General features: G+C 44.5%; 1 protein-coding gene across 1 annotated transcript; it reads right to left on the minus strand.

Moving 5' to 3' along the window:
- Positions 1–1,694: 1,694 nt before the first annotated feature.
- Positions 1,695–17,896, minus strand: tnfaip3 (tumor necrosis factor, alpha-induced protein 3). The gene is made up of 9 exons (XM_076286075.1): positions 17,643–17,896; positions 16,112–16,452; positions 10,904–11,094; positions 10,343–10,484; positions 9,810–9,980; positions 9,198–9,378; positions 7,049–8,097; positions 5,433–5,632; positions 1,695–4,609 (listed from the first exon to the last, which is right to left on the minus strand). The coding sequence occupies exons 1-9, from the start codon at positions 17,672–17,674 to the stop codon at positions 4,349–4,351; spliced, it is 2,568 nt and encodes an 855-aa protein (XP_076142190.1). The 5' UTR covers positions 17,675–17,896; the 3' UTR covers positions 1,695–4,348.
- Between the last annotated feature and the right edge of the window lie 262 nt (positions 17,897–18,158).

The raw sequence follows: 18,158 nt of genomic DNA on the forward strand, positions 1-18,158 counted from the left end.
ACACACACACACACACACACACCTATTTATTTTTTATAAAACAATAATGCAAGTGTGCACTTTAAAAAACTGAGATGCTAAAGACCACAAATATTAATGACTATAATTTCCTGTCTGGCTCTGGTAGAACTGGAATCTACCTCTGTTGAGTAGACTGGGACTTTTGTTTATGCAACTGCAGCTTAAGCGGATGCAGGTAGACTTGGAGGAATTACATAAACATGATAAAACCCTGGAAATCCCATTCCGTTTCCTTTCCAAAGAGTCAAACTCTTTGCCAATCCTGAATTTCAGTGCTAGAATTTCCCTGTATGTTTCCCTGTGCTTGTGTACTTCAGTAGCAGAACCTCATGTCATTGCCATAATGTTTACTTAGAGAGCTTTTGAAGGAGTGTTTACAGTAAGTAAAAGTGTGGTGTTCATATTTACTGCTTGGAACACGGTGTACTTGCCAGGACAAGCTGATAAATTCCCAACACTTAACAGGAAAAAAGTATGAAAATCACTGACTAAACATTTTTTGACCATTGAAAGGAATTACTGTCACTCAAGGAATGGACAGTGCTACATTCGCCGCACCATATAGCCTATAGAGCAGTTGAATAAAATTGCCTGCAATTAAGCCTGTGTTAAACACTTTTAATCGATGTGGAATAAGAGATTTTAACTATTAGTGTTACTAAGAAATAAAATCATATTATATGTATGATTATTAGTGTTTTTCCCCCCTGTGCAGTGCAACAGGTTATCTTTCAATTTCTATTGAAAAGAAAAGTAGAAATAAAATTGCATTACTATTGGGCTCATAATAGGTGACATACAGTAAAATAGGCAAAAACCAGCCATTGTAATAATACATACAGCCTTTCCTGTCATTTGAGTGTTTCTGATAACTATGAAGCCCTCAAAGTCAGCAGAGCGTCGGTGACCGCTGGCCTTCCACTATGCGTTGTCGTGTGTGCTATTTTCATCAGCGCTCACCTGTTGCTGAGGTGACTGTGAGCCTCGCCACCCACGCTACAACACGACTTCGCCAACGCACAAGCTAAATGTCACCCTTTCCCTACAACAAACGCCCCCATCCTCTGTATTTCAAGGGGTCTTTCCTCCACACTCCAAATCAGCCTACACTACACTGTATATTGGGTAAGGGGGTTGCCTGATTTTTGAACAAAAGCAAGGATGAAAAAAAAGTGTGGGGGCAGTCATCTGCATTGTTCGAAAGAGGAAGAAACTAAATTTATCAGACAGATACTGAGGGCTGTAGCAGCCCTGTGTCGAGCTGGTAGTGCTGAACTTCTTGTTTTCTACAACAAAATGGACCATTACAATTCACACACTGAACAAAGTAATTTTTGTGTCAGTAGAACAAGGAATTGGAATGGTAAAAAATTAGGCACAGTATTACCCATAAACCTAATTCTAAGTGTCCTTTCTATTCTATTTTGGAAGCCTTATTATCACACTATGACCAAAAATCTGAACCTAGCCACTGAATCCCTACTGTATCAGCACATGAATGTAAGAAGTATACTGTCCTTATCAATACTGTTTTCATCAATGAACAAATCATATGTCTATTCAGAATAATACTCAATGATACTTTGCACAATAGGGTATAAAAGATTAGAACTAACTCTAACAGTAATTTACTGAGTATCAGCCACATGGTGTATAAAATGTAGGACAGTGAAAAAAATACTTCAACAACATTTCAAGTTCATGTTATTTTCTTAATAAAAATAATTTATTTTCAGGACAACATATAAATATTTTCAACACATGGCACAGATATTTTGTTATGAATAAATACTAAACAAATCAACAGGAGAGAAAAAAAGGCGTTTCGTACAATAATCTAATATGAAAGGTTGCACAAATAAAAAAATTCTCCAGACTTTCTTCGTTGTCTTAACCATCATTGGAATGTCGCTATGAGTGTCAAAGAAAGTACCATCTTTAAATCAGAGCAGCGTTTTAGGTTATTGTGCAAGTTTGTGATGGTCTGTACTTCTCTTAGACACAGACATAAAACTGAAAAGTGTACACCCTTTCCAAGAAATCTCCTTAAGCGAACCTCAGATATCCCACGCCGGTACATCCTCTGTGTAAAGCACATATGTGTAACTATCTAGGCCAACATTTATCTAGGTTTCAAGTAGACAAAGCTATACATTACAGTATTGGGACTTCGGAGATGCATACAGTGGATATATATTGAAGTATCTGTGTCTGTGTGTATGTGTAGGTTTGGATGAAGAGAGTAGTTGCAGGACAGTTCACACCCCCTAGATAATAGGAATCAGCAGACTGAGCACACAATACATTTTGTCGCACAATTCTGATCTGGTCTTTTAAAAAATAAGCGTTACAAAAATGAACATCAATGAATTTAGGCATGGTTGGGTATTGATCATGGTCCTCTACATCAGATAGCCCTCCACATGGTAAGGGTTTACAGTGGTCTGTCGGGCAGACTAGCCTCTTCATGAGAAAACATTACTGCAGATATTGTACACACTTATTTGGCAGCTTCACTCCTAAGTCCATGTCAGTTAGAGCACACAGGCTGTATGTGTGACAGGCATCGAGTGGTTCTTTAGAGAGAGACAAAGATACATACACTCTAGGTAGTTTAGATAGATTGATAGATAGGTAGATAGAGACAGAAAGGTAGATGAATAGACAGGCAGACAGTTCAGAAAAAAAGAGAGACAAATTGATAGAGAAGATGAACTGAAAGACAGGAAAACAGAGAAACAAAGAGAGAAGACAAAGAAATAGGAATGTGTGTGGAGGAACACATGCGTTTGTGTGAGTGTACTGGTGCATGTGTGTTCCTGTGTGTGTGTTATCAGTAGACTTGGGTTGAGTCCTTTTTCATCATTTCATCTCTGTAGCACAGAGGGAATGGCGGATGGCTGTGTAGTTTCTCCAGACTCCACTTTGCGCGTCTTCCCTGTGGAACGTGTGAAATCGTCATGTTATGACGGCTCTCTGGGCTTTGTTTTGAAGAGAGCGCGGACAGAAAACAAAAATCGTTTGTCCACCGTTTATAAAATTGAAGGCAGGATATACAGAAGTTTTATTGCACTTTTTGTTTTTCATGAGCTACGTGTCCATGAGGTCTCATTTTCTGGAACCGCAAAAGATTTTAGCTGCTGTGGTACTGCATGTCTCAACAAACAAAACAACAAACAAAACAAAACGATAGTCCTGTTTAGAACCAAAATAAAGTGTCTCTGTCTGCACATTGTAGGTGTATATGTGTGTGTTTAGGTCTGTGTGCCAGTATGAGATTGCTGCAGTGTATGTCTGTACTGTGTCTGTGTGTGTGTATATGTGTGTGTGAGAGAGTGAGTGAGAGTGTGTGTGTGTGTGTGTGTGTGTGTGGTCAGAGGCAAATACAAACTCAGTGTCAGAAAGGCAACATGTCCTCCCTGTTATGGCACGTTAAGTGACATGGCAGATCGATGAGTGACCTACTGCACACTCATGACAGGGATTCAGTTTGTACATACAGGGCATCTTCAATGCCAATGTCAAACACACACCTTTGTTTCTGGGCTATGGTGTGTGTGTGTGTGTGTATGTGTGTGAGTGTGTGTATGTATGTGTGTTTAGCTGTCGCTGTATAGAATTGTGTTGGTGTAGGGTATGCTGGGGTTTTCGTCTTCAAATCAGCATTTTGGCAACGTGCACCATTTGTTTTTTGTTTTGCTTTTGTTTCGTTTTTTTTTCCTCAAAAATTTACATTTGTACGAAATTAACTTTGGTCAGTTCTGCTGCTTGAGCATAAAATAAGATCACTTCATTCATGTCCTTGCTTGTCCGTAAGTCCCTCCTGCTCTGACATTCGATGGGCATTCAGGCCATCTTAGAGCAGGACCCTTCCAGACAGGCAGTTTGGCACTAAACACACGTGACCACAAACGTGTGTGTATGTGTTTGGAAGGAGACAGGTCTTCTGAACTGCTGCGTCACCCTGTTGCCCGATACACTTTTGCACAGAGACCATGGCGCCATCTGCGCATTGAGAAGAGCGGAAAAGCCAATTCATGGACCTGGCTCTTCGGCTGGCCACGACTGCCTCTTCAGGCTGATTTCGTTCTGGAGTTGAAATATTTTTGTTTTGTTTTATCATTTGGCCTTCAGGTTGATTCAGCAGGGGAAGAGGTGGGGTTGTATATGATATGGGCGGGCTGCCAATTGGTCAGTGGCAAAAAAAAAAAAAAAGAAGATCGAGCCACTCATGATCTCAAATTGCACCTCGAACTGAGCCGCATGCTAGTCCAGACTATCAGCACTGGGGCGAATTCTTCGCTCTCGCCGTCTTGAGACGCGGACCTCAGCCGCGGTAGATCTGCTTGAAGTGGTCACACTCGTTGCAGTAGCCCTGTTTCTCCTGGTTGGCGTAGTGGTCGCAGCCCAGTGTGCGGCAGCGCTGCTTGCTCTTCTCCTTGGGCGCCTGGGCGCGCCGGCCCTCGCGCTGACCCCGGCCCACGCAGTCCGGGCACAGGTCCGTGCAGCCGGGCGACAGGTTCTTACAGCCACTTCGTCGGCACTGAGCCTGGCTGGACGTGGGGGGTGGACGCGCCTTGGGTGCCCTCTGAGGAAGACGGGAGGAAGAGAGAAAGAAAGAGAGAGAAAACAAAGGGGAGAAAAAGAAAGGTAAAGATGAGGCAAGAAAAAAAGAGCAAGAGAAAGGAATAAAAAAGAAGACATGAGTGAGATATACTGTCATACTTCAGGGTCTTGATATACTCTTACGCCCTCGTCCAAACAGTGGAAGTGAAATACTGGTCCCAAATAACCAAAAAAAGTCCTGCTGTAACCAAGATGACTTTGTGAAATGTTCAATGATGATGTGGGCTCTCACAACCTAATTTTAGATCTTCTGGATATTGAGTCTTGCTTCATACACCACAAGTCATACTTCTTTTTTTCTACTGTCTGGCCCTGAAGTAAAACCCCTACTCAAAAATCACCTACTGAGAGTAGTGCTTTCCTACAGCACAAGACCGTGATTTCACCTCTCCCCCATGTATACAACATTTTGTCCCACCCCCAGTTTACCCATGACACAAATATACCCCACCCCCAAGACACCCCATAGTTCACTTCCACAGAGAAACTTGTATTATCTACGCACAATGAACCCACAATGTCGACCCAATGAGCAATTAGAAAGTTGTGTCATAAGAACACATTCTTGAGACATTCCATATTTAAGTATGTTACAGTTAATCTGGTATGTATACATCAGACAAAGTGGTTTAGATTCAGATAATCTAAGAAGCTTAGAAACACACAAAACGTGAGCCATATATTGCTCTCAGGGTGATCTAAATATAAAGACCCAAACTTGTGTAGTCTAAATGCATTAGGCCAGCTAGGCTCTAAGCGGAGCTCAGGTGCAGAAGTCGGCTTACCACGACTAGCGGGGGCGAGTTGGGTCCTCTGGTGGTGGCCTGGTTGAGCCGGGCGCTCTGCTCCTTCACGTAGCACTTGTTGCAGTAGCCCTCCAGCATGGCCTTGCCCAACGCTCCGCAGCCAGGCCCCCGGCACCGCGGGCAGTTCTGGAAGCCCGCCTCAGACGTGTGACGTGGCTGGACGGTAGCTGGTGGTGCTTCTGGACACAGACACAGACACAAAGACAACAATAAATGTCGAGGTTTAGAGGCAAACGTAATAATTGCAAATGATCACCCAGTCACACAACCCAGATTAAACCAGTTTTAGAGTGGGGTTCTAAGGAACAATAAACCTTAGTCAAATATGCAAATAGACATGCACACACACAGACAAGCAGACACACAGAGACACACACAGACCCACGCACACACAGACACATAGTTTCTGGGGCTGTGTATTGGCAATCTGGCAATACCACACATATTACATGGGTTACGACTCAGTATATTGCAATATATTTCGATACGGTGTGTAAGGCAATAGATATATTGCGATGTTTTAAGTCTACTTTTAGAAAAACTGATATAGAGACACCATCATGTGCATAAAATATAAGTAAAAACATTTATTTTAGGTAAATAATTTAGTACCCAGAACAGTACAGTTCTGCCCATGTCAATAAAAAAAATAGAGAGATTGCATGTAAACTATCTATCTATCTATCTATCTATTTTTTTATCGATATTATGTTTTTATTATGTTTAATTGATACAGTATCAAATTTTTTCTTATACCCCTAAGAGTTCCTGAGACAAGCCGGGGCACCACCACCTGTGGGGTCTGAAACTGGGTCATATGGAACTGAGAGTATCTCACTGACAATGACAAAGCACTTTTGAGTGCTGGTCCCAGTATGAATGTGTAAGGGCATCACAAGCCTCCTGGAGCTCCCCGGGTTGTAGTGATATAGCGCTCCAAGGTGACTTTAACAGTCCGTATCACTCTGAGTCAAACTCAACACAAAGGTCAAACTACCCCACCCCCATGCATGAGTATGAGAAGCTATTCATTGATAGATACCATTCATTAAAACACATTCAACAAGTGCACTTCTCAACGGCCAGCTGGATTCATGTACTGATACATGTAACACACACGCACACACACACACACACGCACACGCGCACACACACATGCACACACACGCAATAGGAATGGCGGAATTTCCGTAATGGCATAGCCTATTGCATTACTATTGAGTGAAAGAGATACGTCATAATTGGTCTAGCAGTTAAATGTGTAGGTCAGACAGGGATGAGAGGCTGAGACAAATGAATGGGGGGAATGCCCCAAAAGGGGGCGTTGTGTTCAGGGCCTTGCTTTCGGGCCCACCAAGACATTTGTGTGGCAAGCACCAAATTTTTGCCTCGTCGCTGTTAAATCTTTTTCTCTGTCAACGCCCTCATAGGGCCCTTATGTGTGCCTTCCTGTTTCAGGTACAACACCAAGGCAACCGCCCGACCACAATATTACCATGGTGACTGCCCCACACACACACACACACACACACACACACACAGGTTATTAAGTAAGGTGTGTGTAAGTAAGGAGAGGCAAGTGTGTGTGTACTTACGGTGGTTGGTCTGATAGTCCACATAGCAGATGGTGCAGAAGCCCAGCTTCTCCTGCGTGCCGAAGAACTGGCAGCCGCTGCGCTTGCACAGACGCGCCGTGTTGGTGGGCACGTGCCGGGGCGTGAGTCCCCAAGCAGCTGGCCGCTCTGCGTCGCGGAGCTGCGTCCACACCGAGGACGAGGCAGCCAAGGGGTCGATGCGGGGGGGCCCGGGCAGCTGGGCCTCGCCCCTCTCCACCTCTGTCCGCTGCATGCAGGGCGGGCACAGTCCGTTGAATATCCTGAAGGCCTCCTGGCGGCACATGCTACAGCGCTCGGCCTCACGGTCCCTCTCGCGCTCGCGGTCCCATTCTCGCTCGCGGTCTCGGTCCCGGTCTCGCTCGCGGTCCCTGCCGCCGGGGCACTGGCTCCAGACGTAGTGCGTGGGGCCGTTGAGGGGCGTGGTGTTTGTGTTGGCCGGCGGCGGCGGTGGTGGCGGCGGGTTCTGCCGGGCGGCGAAGCAGCGCTCGCACAGTCCATCGTGCTCCACGCTGAGCGTGAACAGGCAGCCAGGCGTCTTGCACTTCATGGCGTGCGTCTCGCTGTACAGGCTCAGGCTGGGGGCAGTCGGAGGGGCTGACCGCGGGCTCGGAATCTGGGTGCGGTCAACAGTCGTGGGCGCCGGAGGGGCCCCTCGATATCGTCCTCCCTCCGACTCGGCCGCTACCGGCCCTCCCAGCGTCACCCCCGCCCCCGTCGTCCCCACCACAACCCCGGGTCCGACCGACGACGTCACATTGGGCTCCAGCTTCCGGCTGGCCTGCCGCTTCTCAAAGCACTCGTGGCAGTGCGGCTGCGTGTCCACCGACACGTAGAAGGTGCAGCGCGGCGTGGCGCACCGGATCTCGATGAGCGAGAGCTGCGAGACGGAGAAGGGTGGCGGCCGCTGCTGGGCTTGAGGGGCCCAGAGGGCCTCTTTGTCCTCCTGCCAGCGTTTGTACTCATGGTTGACCAGCTGCAAGTAGTCCTCCATCAGGTCCATATCCTCTGGGAGGTTCCCTTCATCCAACCTGGACATCAACAAGCAATCAACACATTCAGGATCAGTTGCTTAAATGGACTGTAAAATCTGCATCCAAAGATGAATAGGCATGTGGTAGATATCAGTTGATAACTGTTCAGTATATACATATAAAATACGACAACTTCCGTGATTTTTCTTCCATAGCTAATAGATACCCTGAACTCTGTTTCCATCGTGTTTTCCTTTCCCCTGTTCACATGATTGCAGTGTGTTTTTCAAGGCCTTGAACCGGTTCACGGAACGAAAACGAAAACCAGAAACTTTTGATGTTTTGCTAGGAACAGAAACGAAACCAGAAACATTTACATTTTTTTATGTTTTCCGGAACAGAATCGTTTATCTAAAATAATGGTAACCGGTTAACATTGTTATTTTTTTGTTCTTTGACAAGATTTCTGTGCAATACGATTTGGTGAGGTTCACTTCTGGGTGTTTACTCATCAGGAGAAATGTAATAGAGAACCTTGCTGCCAGCAAGTAGCTTAATAAAGATCGTATGCCCATAGGCTTTTGGATGGATGTAAGAACTACAGTGATGCTTCTGTAATGCTTTGTGGTTTTGTATTATTTGATGACATAGGAGAAACAAATGCACTGATTGGGTTCTCAATGACAGCTATGTAGCCTGCCCTATTTGTCATTTGCACCCATTGAGCTATGTAAGAAGTATAATGGATATGTGCTCAGTTGTTTGCCAATAAACGACATGGCAGACATTTTCCTTGTCTTAATTCATGTATAATACTGAAACAAATGTAGGCATGTCAGAATTACAGTTATGCCGCTTACATAATGTAGCCTATAGTGCTTTTTTAATGTTTGATGATAGGATAGAGACTTAAGGAAAATTATGTAGACTAACAACAGAATTTTAAAGTCCTAATGATCAGCCTACTTATTTGTATGTCCTGCAGCTGACATGGAACGTTATTAACCGGTTCAGGAACTTTATTTTTTTGTTCTAACCGGTTCAGGAACACAAATTTTAGGGTTGGACCAAAAACCGGAAACGTTAAAATACTGTTCGGAACGAACCAATTGGGGAAAAAATCTGGTTCAAAGCCCTGGTGTTTTTTGTGGCCCTACCTGGCTGCACTGATGATGCGCGTTGTGTCGTAGGGGAGGCCGATGACGGGGATCTCGATCAGCATCAGGTATTCCTTCAGCAGGCGCTCCTTCTGCTGGTGCTCCTTCTCAGTCAGGAAGTGCACCCGCAGCTCCTCAAAGCCGCCGCGGCCCGGATTGATCAGTGGCACGGCTCGGATTTCTGTGCAAACAGTCACACACAAACACATGAGTCAAATCCAAAACGCCTCTACAACTACTCAGGATGATAACACAATAACACATGTATTTTTTTTAGATATTCACCCATGTCTCTGTACATTTGATTTAGTTACATTTGTGGTCATAAAACGCCCATCCCATTGGCTGTCACCGGGCTGACATACAACCCCTACTAACCTTTACTTTTGACAGCAAAAAGAAAATGTTTCCCCTTTAAGATATTGGCATGAACAACTAATAGATATTGGTATCAGTTGGAGTCTGTGGAGTACTCATCATGAGTGTGATGAGTGCAACTGGTATACCCCTCACTGGGGTCACTTATGTGTCACACCAGGTGTGATGAGTGCAACTGGACTGGTATACCCCTCACTGGGGTCACTAATGTGTCACACCAGGTGTGGTCATCACCTGGGCCGCTGTCCTTGATGGTGATGAGGGGAGCGAAGTGCTGCGAGTCGTAGCCGAGCACTATGGGATACTTGTAGCACTCGCTGGCAGGCCAGTGCAGGGGCAGGTAGATGCCGCCCACATTGAGCGGGGCGAAAGAGGATCCAGACTTCATACTTCTTACCACACTGTCTGTTAACAGGAAGAGACATTCGACAACGCTCACTGAATTTGCCGTAAAATCAGCATTGTATAACCCAGTAGATCAGGCCTATAATATGTCACATGCCATGGCAGACCTAGTAAATCAAAGTTAAAATTGATTAAAATTGTTCAAAAATGTAATAGTGACCATTTAAATGAATTAAATACAAGAATAGAAGACTGAATTGTGAACAATGTGTTGGGTGTATGTGGTTCAGCAAGTTACCAAAGAACTTGACGACTGCTTCCTTAGTGAGACACATGATCATGTTAACATTTCTGCTGAACGGTTATGTGGAAGCTGAGTACGCCCCTTACAGGAAGAGAGTGCTGAGGCCAGAACAACCAACCTGCTATGACCACAATGGGCCTCCGAAGGATGTTCGACAGCACAAAGATGTGAATGTCCTCCAGTGAGTCAAACTGCAGGCCGTTGCTACTGGACACTGGTGAGGCCATGTCCACGATCTTCTTCCACTCCTCATCCCAGTTCTGCAGCACGCACGCACACACACACACACACACACACACACACACACACACACACACACAATAAGTAAGGACACCACAAGGAGAATTCGAAATAAGACCAACACTGCAGTCTTGGTGAGGTTGGCGGATGTGGGCCACCATGAAAAGAAAAAAATATCACATCTCACTCTGCTATCTGTAAAATAATCTTAATATAGCCACAGAAACCCCCCAATGCTGCAGTGGAAAAAAACTAAAACAACCTATATTACCTATTTCAGATATTTGAACAACAAAAAATAACACTGCAGCATAACATTAGTACCAAACAAAAGTCTATATTGGGTATGCTGGTCTGCATGCGTGTGTGTGTATGCGTGTGTGTGTGTGTGTGTGTGTGTGTGTGTGTGTGTGTGTGTGTGTGTGAGTGTTAGCATTACCATGGTGCTGTAGCGGAGGCCTGTCTGGGTGAACTCCTGTGAGTGGAGCAGCTCTGTCTGGAAGCGTGCTCGAAAGTCAGCCGTGTCGGTCTCCTTCAGCACTGCGTACAGGGTCTTCCTCAGGACCAGGTCCGTGTCCTGCACCCCCAGCATGTACTGGGACGCGGCATGGAGCAGGCAGTTACCGTCCCCTGGAACACAACACATACCAATCAATGTGCGTGTACACACATGACCACACAAAAACATGAAAAGACTCCAACATGACTTTCAAACAGAACAGCTATGGTACAGTAGGTGTTTAGAGCAGCCTTTCACCCAGAAGAGACTCAAAGCAAGAGACTGGGCCTCCACGTTCCCATTTAAAGATGTTGCTTTAAGACAGAACATATATCAGGGAAAAGCTTTGTTTTTCATATCTCTAGCTAGTGTATGCCATATTTTTAGACTTTTACATGATTTGGTTTAAGAGTCCGGGTAATTCCTGTCATCACCTGAGATGATGACACTAGAGCACACCTGAGCCTTCATATCTAACCAGTGATAAGTGATAATAACACTGTCGTATTAACAAAAATGCCCTATCATGTGGAGTTCCCCAAAGTTTCCAGACAAACGCACACAAATCATAAAAGTGCTAATGATACTGTACAGGTGTTAATGATACTGTACTGGTGTTAATGATACTGTACTGGTGTTAATGATACTGTACTGGTGTTTGATGTTCAGTGAGGGAGAACTGGTGCTATTATAGCTACACAATGTCTCACACGTACATCCACACACAAGTGTATCGCCGTACACAAATACACACGCAAACTAGCAGACTGCCTTTGAGCAAGTTCGACAGCACAGTGAAATGAAGACACACACTTTTCCCAGTCGTTTTGTACCCTCAAGCAGCCTGGCAATAGAGACACAGCTGTGGGGAAGCTTACAAGAGATCTGCTTCAAGGCACCTGCGTGACTCAAAGCTCACCACTCCTGAGGTTTTACAACTAGGGCAAAGAGAAACACAACTCTTGCAGGTGACCATATCATGCTCAAACACCAGCCACGCTCTTTCTATTAAAAAGCTAGAAAGACACCAACATTTGAGTACAGGACTGAAAGAGTTGTAAAAAAGAGAGCAAAAAAAAAAAAAAAGGCACAGGGGATTTCCGAAAAACTTGGTTAAAGCACATCAGATGGGTGTGCGTTACATCTCACTAACATCCCCACTTTTTTTGAAGAGAGGAAACATGACGGGAGGTCTGAAAAAAAGAGACGTCTGAGATCATCCCCTCCTCTTTCCTCCTTGAAAGGCAGGGAAAAAGAAGAAAGGGTCAATTCAAAGCATGAATTCAAAATCAAAGTGTACATGCCTGGCCGATTGAGGCCCTTTTCCAGCAGGAGCTTTGAGCAGCGCGCTTCTTTTGGTCTATGTTTTAGAGAGCAGCGTCCTCTCTACAAGCAGGCTGGTTCAGAGTGCCAACACTGTATCTGTCAAAGACTGCCTGCTTCATCTTTGTATGCTATGAAACCTACCAATCAGTGAAGAACACACATTGGGTAGAAATACTCACTGCAAGCAAAGAACTAAAATGCATCCGAATCATGCCAAAATAAAGTATCAAGGAGTGCTTTGATGTCTTCAGACACTGATTATTTATTGCATTTTAAAGTTAAAACACTTTTCCAAAAATAAGACCATACAATGGCCATCCAAACCCTAAGTCAACTTAGATTTACTCCCATGTTCCCATGTGTTTGACCAACACAACTGCTAGCTATGAAAGAAGCATGATAATCTCAGCTGAACCTCTACAGCTCCAACTCTATGCCTCCTTGGAAAGGACAAAAGCATTGGTGTTGTGACACCAGCTCTTAGATGTCTTGAGATTATTGTTCATTAAATCAAATCTGCAGAGATGTAGCCCACTTTCTTCATTGGGCAACACAAGTGATAAGTGCGATGGACATACACTGAAATACCCTACCGCTCACACACAAGTTAGACCCACACACGCACACGCGCACACACACACACACACACACACACAGGAATTTCCCAGTGTGTGTGTGGTTCTCTCTGAGTCAGTGTCGATAGGCTGGTGTCGTTTTCATCTCCCCTGGGCTCCAGGCGCAGGTCCTCTCAACAGAGCCGGACTTTCCCGGGAGGCGGAGCTCGGTTCGGCGCGACTGGAATGCGTTGCCCGGTGACAGCCAATGGGATGGGCGTTTTATGACCACGTGTTAACAGGAGTAATAAAAACATAAAACCTGTTTTCATGTCGGCTACATAATGTGTACAACTTTGCACCCTTCACAAGAATGGAGGAAGGGGAAAAGTAATCGCAGTTCCTCTTTTCTTCTTCTTCTTCATGGTTTTACTACATGGCTCTGGCAAACTGTAATGTTTGGTCACTTCAGGTCACTTGAACATAAAACAAACATGACAATCTGCAAAGAACACACAGGCCTACATCCTGTCTCTCACATATGCACGGGTACCAGGGAAGGATGGTATGGCTGTAGAGAAAAGGACACTGGGAAACCCCTCCTCTTTAAGGGCCTTGAATGAATTGTGACATATACTTCCCATTTTAGTATTTATTTTTGATAAGAGAGAGGGCATTCCACAGCTACATCTTATTTCCCTCCTGATATTTGTTTCCATGCCCTGTGAATTACTATGTAAAAGGTATTCAAAGGTATTCAAAGACTAACGCAGACCTCTGCAGTGTAGGCTTGTTCAATTTACAACAAAAGGAGACATTTGCTCTTTCAGCAAACAATGGAGCCAAATGAAAAAATTGAATATCATGTTTTTCCGCCAACCTAAAGGAAGAGGAAGGGCACGTTTTTTTTTTTCGAGGCTCAAAGATTCCACACCATGAGAATGTAAACAACACCACAGTGGGTTGATGGTGTGCACGTCTAAGGTTAGCTCACGGAGATACGAAAGCCAAAAATATGGCTATTACGCAATTTTGGTGAAGCTAAAATGCACACTCGATATAACAGCCTCACGGCCACTTGTTGAAACTGTCCTATGTTGAAACCACAGGACACGTGAACCCTGGATGTGGCTGTTCCGCATTAACTAAGTTAAAGGTTCTTCTGCTCTCACTCAAGACAAAAACAAGTCCAGGGCTGAGACCCCTTTTCTCCTTTATGGTGAAGCCCTCTGGTTGGTTGCGAGTGAAAAGGGAAAGTTGGGATTGGACACATGACACCGATAAGATCCCGTCTTGGAAATACCCTCCACCGACTCACACAACCACATCCTTATCAACGACGAGCCGGGTTTCAATCACACGCTCGAGAAGTGTACACAAACAATGTGGCTCACAGTTGAGCAGTGTGGTGGCAACCAGTGGAAGCCACCAGTTTGTCCCACCTCACTGTCCACACGTTCCCCTGTCACCTGGAGGATCCAAGTTCGGCCTGGGCTGATATTACACACTCTGTAAACTCCACATTGAGGAGTCACATATGTGTCATGTCCCTGAGTGAGGCCAGAGATTCCCAAAAAAAAAAAGAAGACAAGATAAACCCTGGGCTTTGTGTTACTTCAAATAGGAAATTCCCCTCTCATTAAGGAGGAAATGGCTGCCAGGTCCTGACATATCACATCCTTGGTCTTTCTCAAGCACTAACATTCGCAGAATTCGCAGTCAGCCTCTAATCAGCCATTTAGCCAACTTAGCCTTCAGAAGTTACCAACTCATGATCTACAGGCGTACATAACAACATTATTTCAACTCCTTTTCTAACAAACAAAAATATATTTAAAATGCACAATCACACAGTGAATTGTGGGTAATAGTATTTTTCAGCAATATTTCACTTAGGCTATACAGTATGGCTATAAAACGTATCATGTCAGGTGACTGAGAACTCTTACACAATAGGCATAAATGCTATGGTTTAATTAGCCTTTGTTAATATAGTTAATACTGTATATCTGAAACGTTCCTGTCCTCTTTATGTAGAAAATATATTCACACACTCAAATGACAATGTATTCACAACCCAGAATTTGTCCATTTAAAATACACTGTCAGAAGAAACACTTAAATTCCATTAGCAACAACAACATTGTCAATACATGTAGTTTAATGAAGATGAACTAGGCCATCTACTAAAAAACATAAACATAAGTCAATATACAAGTTCTGAACATACAGTTCTCTTTTAAGTTTAATATACAAACCAGGGACAGCAGCAGCCATTTCTAAAAGACTAAGCCTAAAGCTGTTATCACGCTGAAATGTAATTTTCCTGTCACGTATGTTTCATGTATGCTGAATATGAGTTTTCAACTCTCAAAGATGATCTGTCATCTGCCATTGCAAGCAAAATAGCAGTCTCTCGCAAAGAGGCCATATCCTTTTTTCTCAAAGTCAGTTCCTATTCTACTCATTCACAATTGACTATAAACTCTTTGGGAAAAATTAAGAGAAAAATCCAGTAATATAGTTGAACATTAAGCAATCATACAGTGCCTCATCACCGAGAGGACTTACAGTAAATGACTAGTAAACTAGCTAGGGAGACTCCACTGGTACACTCACACAAGTTTCCTTCTTCTTAGTCATACTAGCACTCTGACTTCTGTACGACAAAGGGGGACTCATCAGCAGCAATGGACAAGTGAAGTCGATTGAGATATTAAGTTAAGTCGTGTCAAATGTGGGGGATATGAGGGGGTTCTTTACATGGAAGAATATGCCTTTCAGGTCACCATGACACTACTTTCCGAAACACAGTACAGATTATACATCTAGCACCAAGTAGAGGAACCACAAAATGCCTGGAGTTTCAACTTGAGGATGTTTTGCTAGGGTTGACTAAACTATGTTGAGCAACCTAGCACATGTCAGCTTCACTGTCATAGCGCACACACACACACACACACACACACAAATGCATACTTTACCCTGGAATTATGGATAATTATTGAGGATAACAGAGGTTACCTTCTCTCCAGTATTAGAGATGAACTGTTTGCACTCACTGTTTAACATGGATAACGCTCATCATTTGAGCCAGTGTTATACCCAATAGGGAGAACTTCACAAAAAGACATCAACTGTAAGTAATCGCCACTGATCCACAGCTTGAATCGATCAATCTCACTTGATAGTCAGCGACAACAGGGTACCAGGGTCTCCAGTTTCAGCACCGGGATGTGTATGTGTGTGTGTGTGTTTCTGATCTTACCATTGGTTCGCAGTGGCACCAGCTTTTTGACCTCGCGGCACCAGTTGAGCCTCTTCTCCTGCTCCAGGGAGGTCTGCATGGCCCGGTCCAAGATGGCCGACTGGATGACCTCGCGGAAGGTCTGGTGGAAGTGGCTCATGCGGATCATCTCCAGCGTGTGCCGGTGCATGCCCCGCAGGTGGTGCACCAGACCACCACTGGACGACGGCTTGACCACGTCGTTGGGCACCCTCTCCCGGATCTTCATGGCCTTGAACAGGTTGCTCACAAACAAGAACTTGGGCAGGAAATTTTGACCCTGCGACATGGCGTATTCCGGAATAATCGGCACCAACTCGGTACTGGGAAGGAGACAGAGAAGGATGGAGAGAGAGGGACAGAGGTTAGGCAGGAGGCCTCAGCATACATCAGACAACACTTGCTGATGATCTTGATCTTCAGTTTCAGTCTCAGAGAAAGAACAATACATTGATATAAGATCACTTGTACTTTAGCTACCTGTACCTTTATGAATGAATTTCAAAACATGACCAAAAGAGGCTAGACATGCGTGTTGAGTTGGAATAATGTGGTTGACCTGTGTCTGTTTTAAATACCACCTCATACAAGAGTTCTGTTTACAAAAGATTTCCCATGCAGCATGCAGTGTTGAACCAGATAAATCACCAAAAACATTTTAGATCATTTTTGGCCTCATATCAAACCTACTGGTGTCATTTCACAAGCTCGTGAGAAAATGTCAGTTGGATAATGCTGACAGAAACTGTCTGGTCGGCAAGCCTTTTGCCGACTTTGACACAAAGAAGGCGGTCAACTAAGAAACAAATTGTACTGAGAAAGACAATCGTATGGGAAACAGAAGACAAGAAGTTGCTAGGTGAAAAGGCACTCTCACTCAAAAGATGTCACGTTAAAGACAAGGGCACCAGCAACCCCGCCAGAGGTGCTTAGGTTAAGTAAAATAACAGTTTAAGCTCTGGATATGTTATGATATTGCCTTCACTCTCTCCCCCATTAAGGCCAAGGGCCCTCGCTAAACGCTGTCTCCGAGGCTTTGTGTGATTTCGCTACATAGTAGGCTAAAGCAGACAGCTACACCACAGGACTGGGCACAATGGAGACCGCCGCAGCTAAGGTACTTCGGGCTCGAAAAAATATTACAACAGGAGCCCTTGCTGACGCTACGATTACGTAATTGGTTTGATAGACACATTTTAACAATGTTAAACTGTTAGTCGTGACATCCGTCGTTGCTTTTGTCAGTGACACTGATATCAATATGAATATTTCATCCTTCGTTAATGCTATTTAATTGCTGGTAGGTGACGTATTCGTAAACAATGGCTGTCAAAAACGGTGGCGCCGAGAGAGAGGGAAAGCAACCCCGATACCAGACTGAGGGGCTTTGTAAACGAGACATTGGGTTGATATACTTTGGAAGCTATAACGTTAGGCCTATCGCGTAAAATTATAAATATTGCAGCGATACCGGGCCCGAAAAAAAGGCAAAGCGACAGGATGCAACTCTTACCTGTTCAATATGTCGGTATCAACAAAGCCCATAAGATGCTCCGACTAGACCACTGGCACTTCACTGAATGTAACCGCAGTCGTCCATAGCGCCATTAACCTTAACTCACAAATATGTTGTAGTGTCCTCACGGTATAAGATTCTAGCTCACAGTGTTAAACTTAATTTAAGCAATACGGCTTCTTCAACACGGAAAAGAGTGGGGATTTCCACAGAGCTAGGGACTTTCCGCCACACACACGCTCGCTCACATAGGCTACAAGGCTGCTTGAGCCGCTTACAATACTATCGATGGCCACCAGGGGCGCACACATGAAAGCTAGTCTGTGACGCCATCACGTTACGCTTATGATGGCGTGACGTGCTGACGTTTTTCTCTCTTCACGCTCTCAGTCTCCACCCTCTGTGCACAAAGGATGGGAGAGTCGAACGTCATTATCTGTTGTGAAATTCCTTAGCTTTCAGGCTACGATATGCGTCCTGTGAGTTCCGATAATGTCACACTGTGTATTTTCC

Source organism: Alosa pseudoharengus, unplaced genomic scaffold, assembly GCF_046254945.1.
Source record: "Alosa pseudoharengus isolate Yale_2024_CS ecotype anadromous, Long Island Sound unplaced genomic scaffold, YU_APseudo_1.1 YU_APseudo_1.1_scf_15, whole genome shotgun sequence".
In the NCBI taxonomy this organism is placed as follows: Eukaryota; Metazoa; Chordata; class Actinopteri; order Clupeiformes; family Clupeidae; genus Alosa; species Alosa pseudoharengus.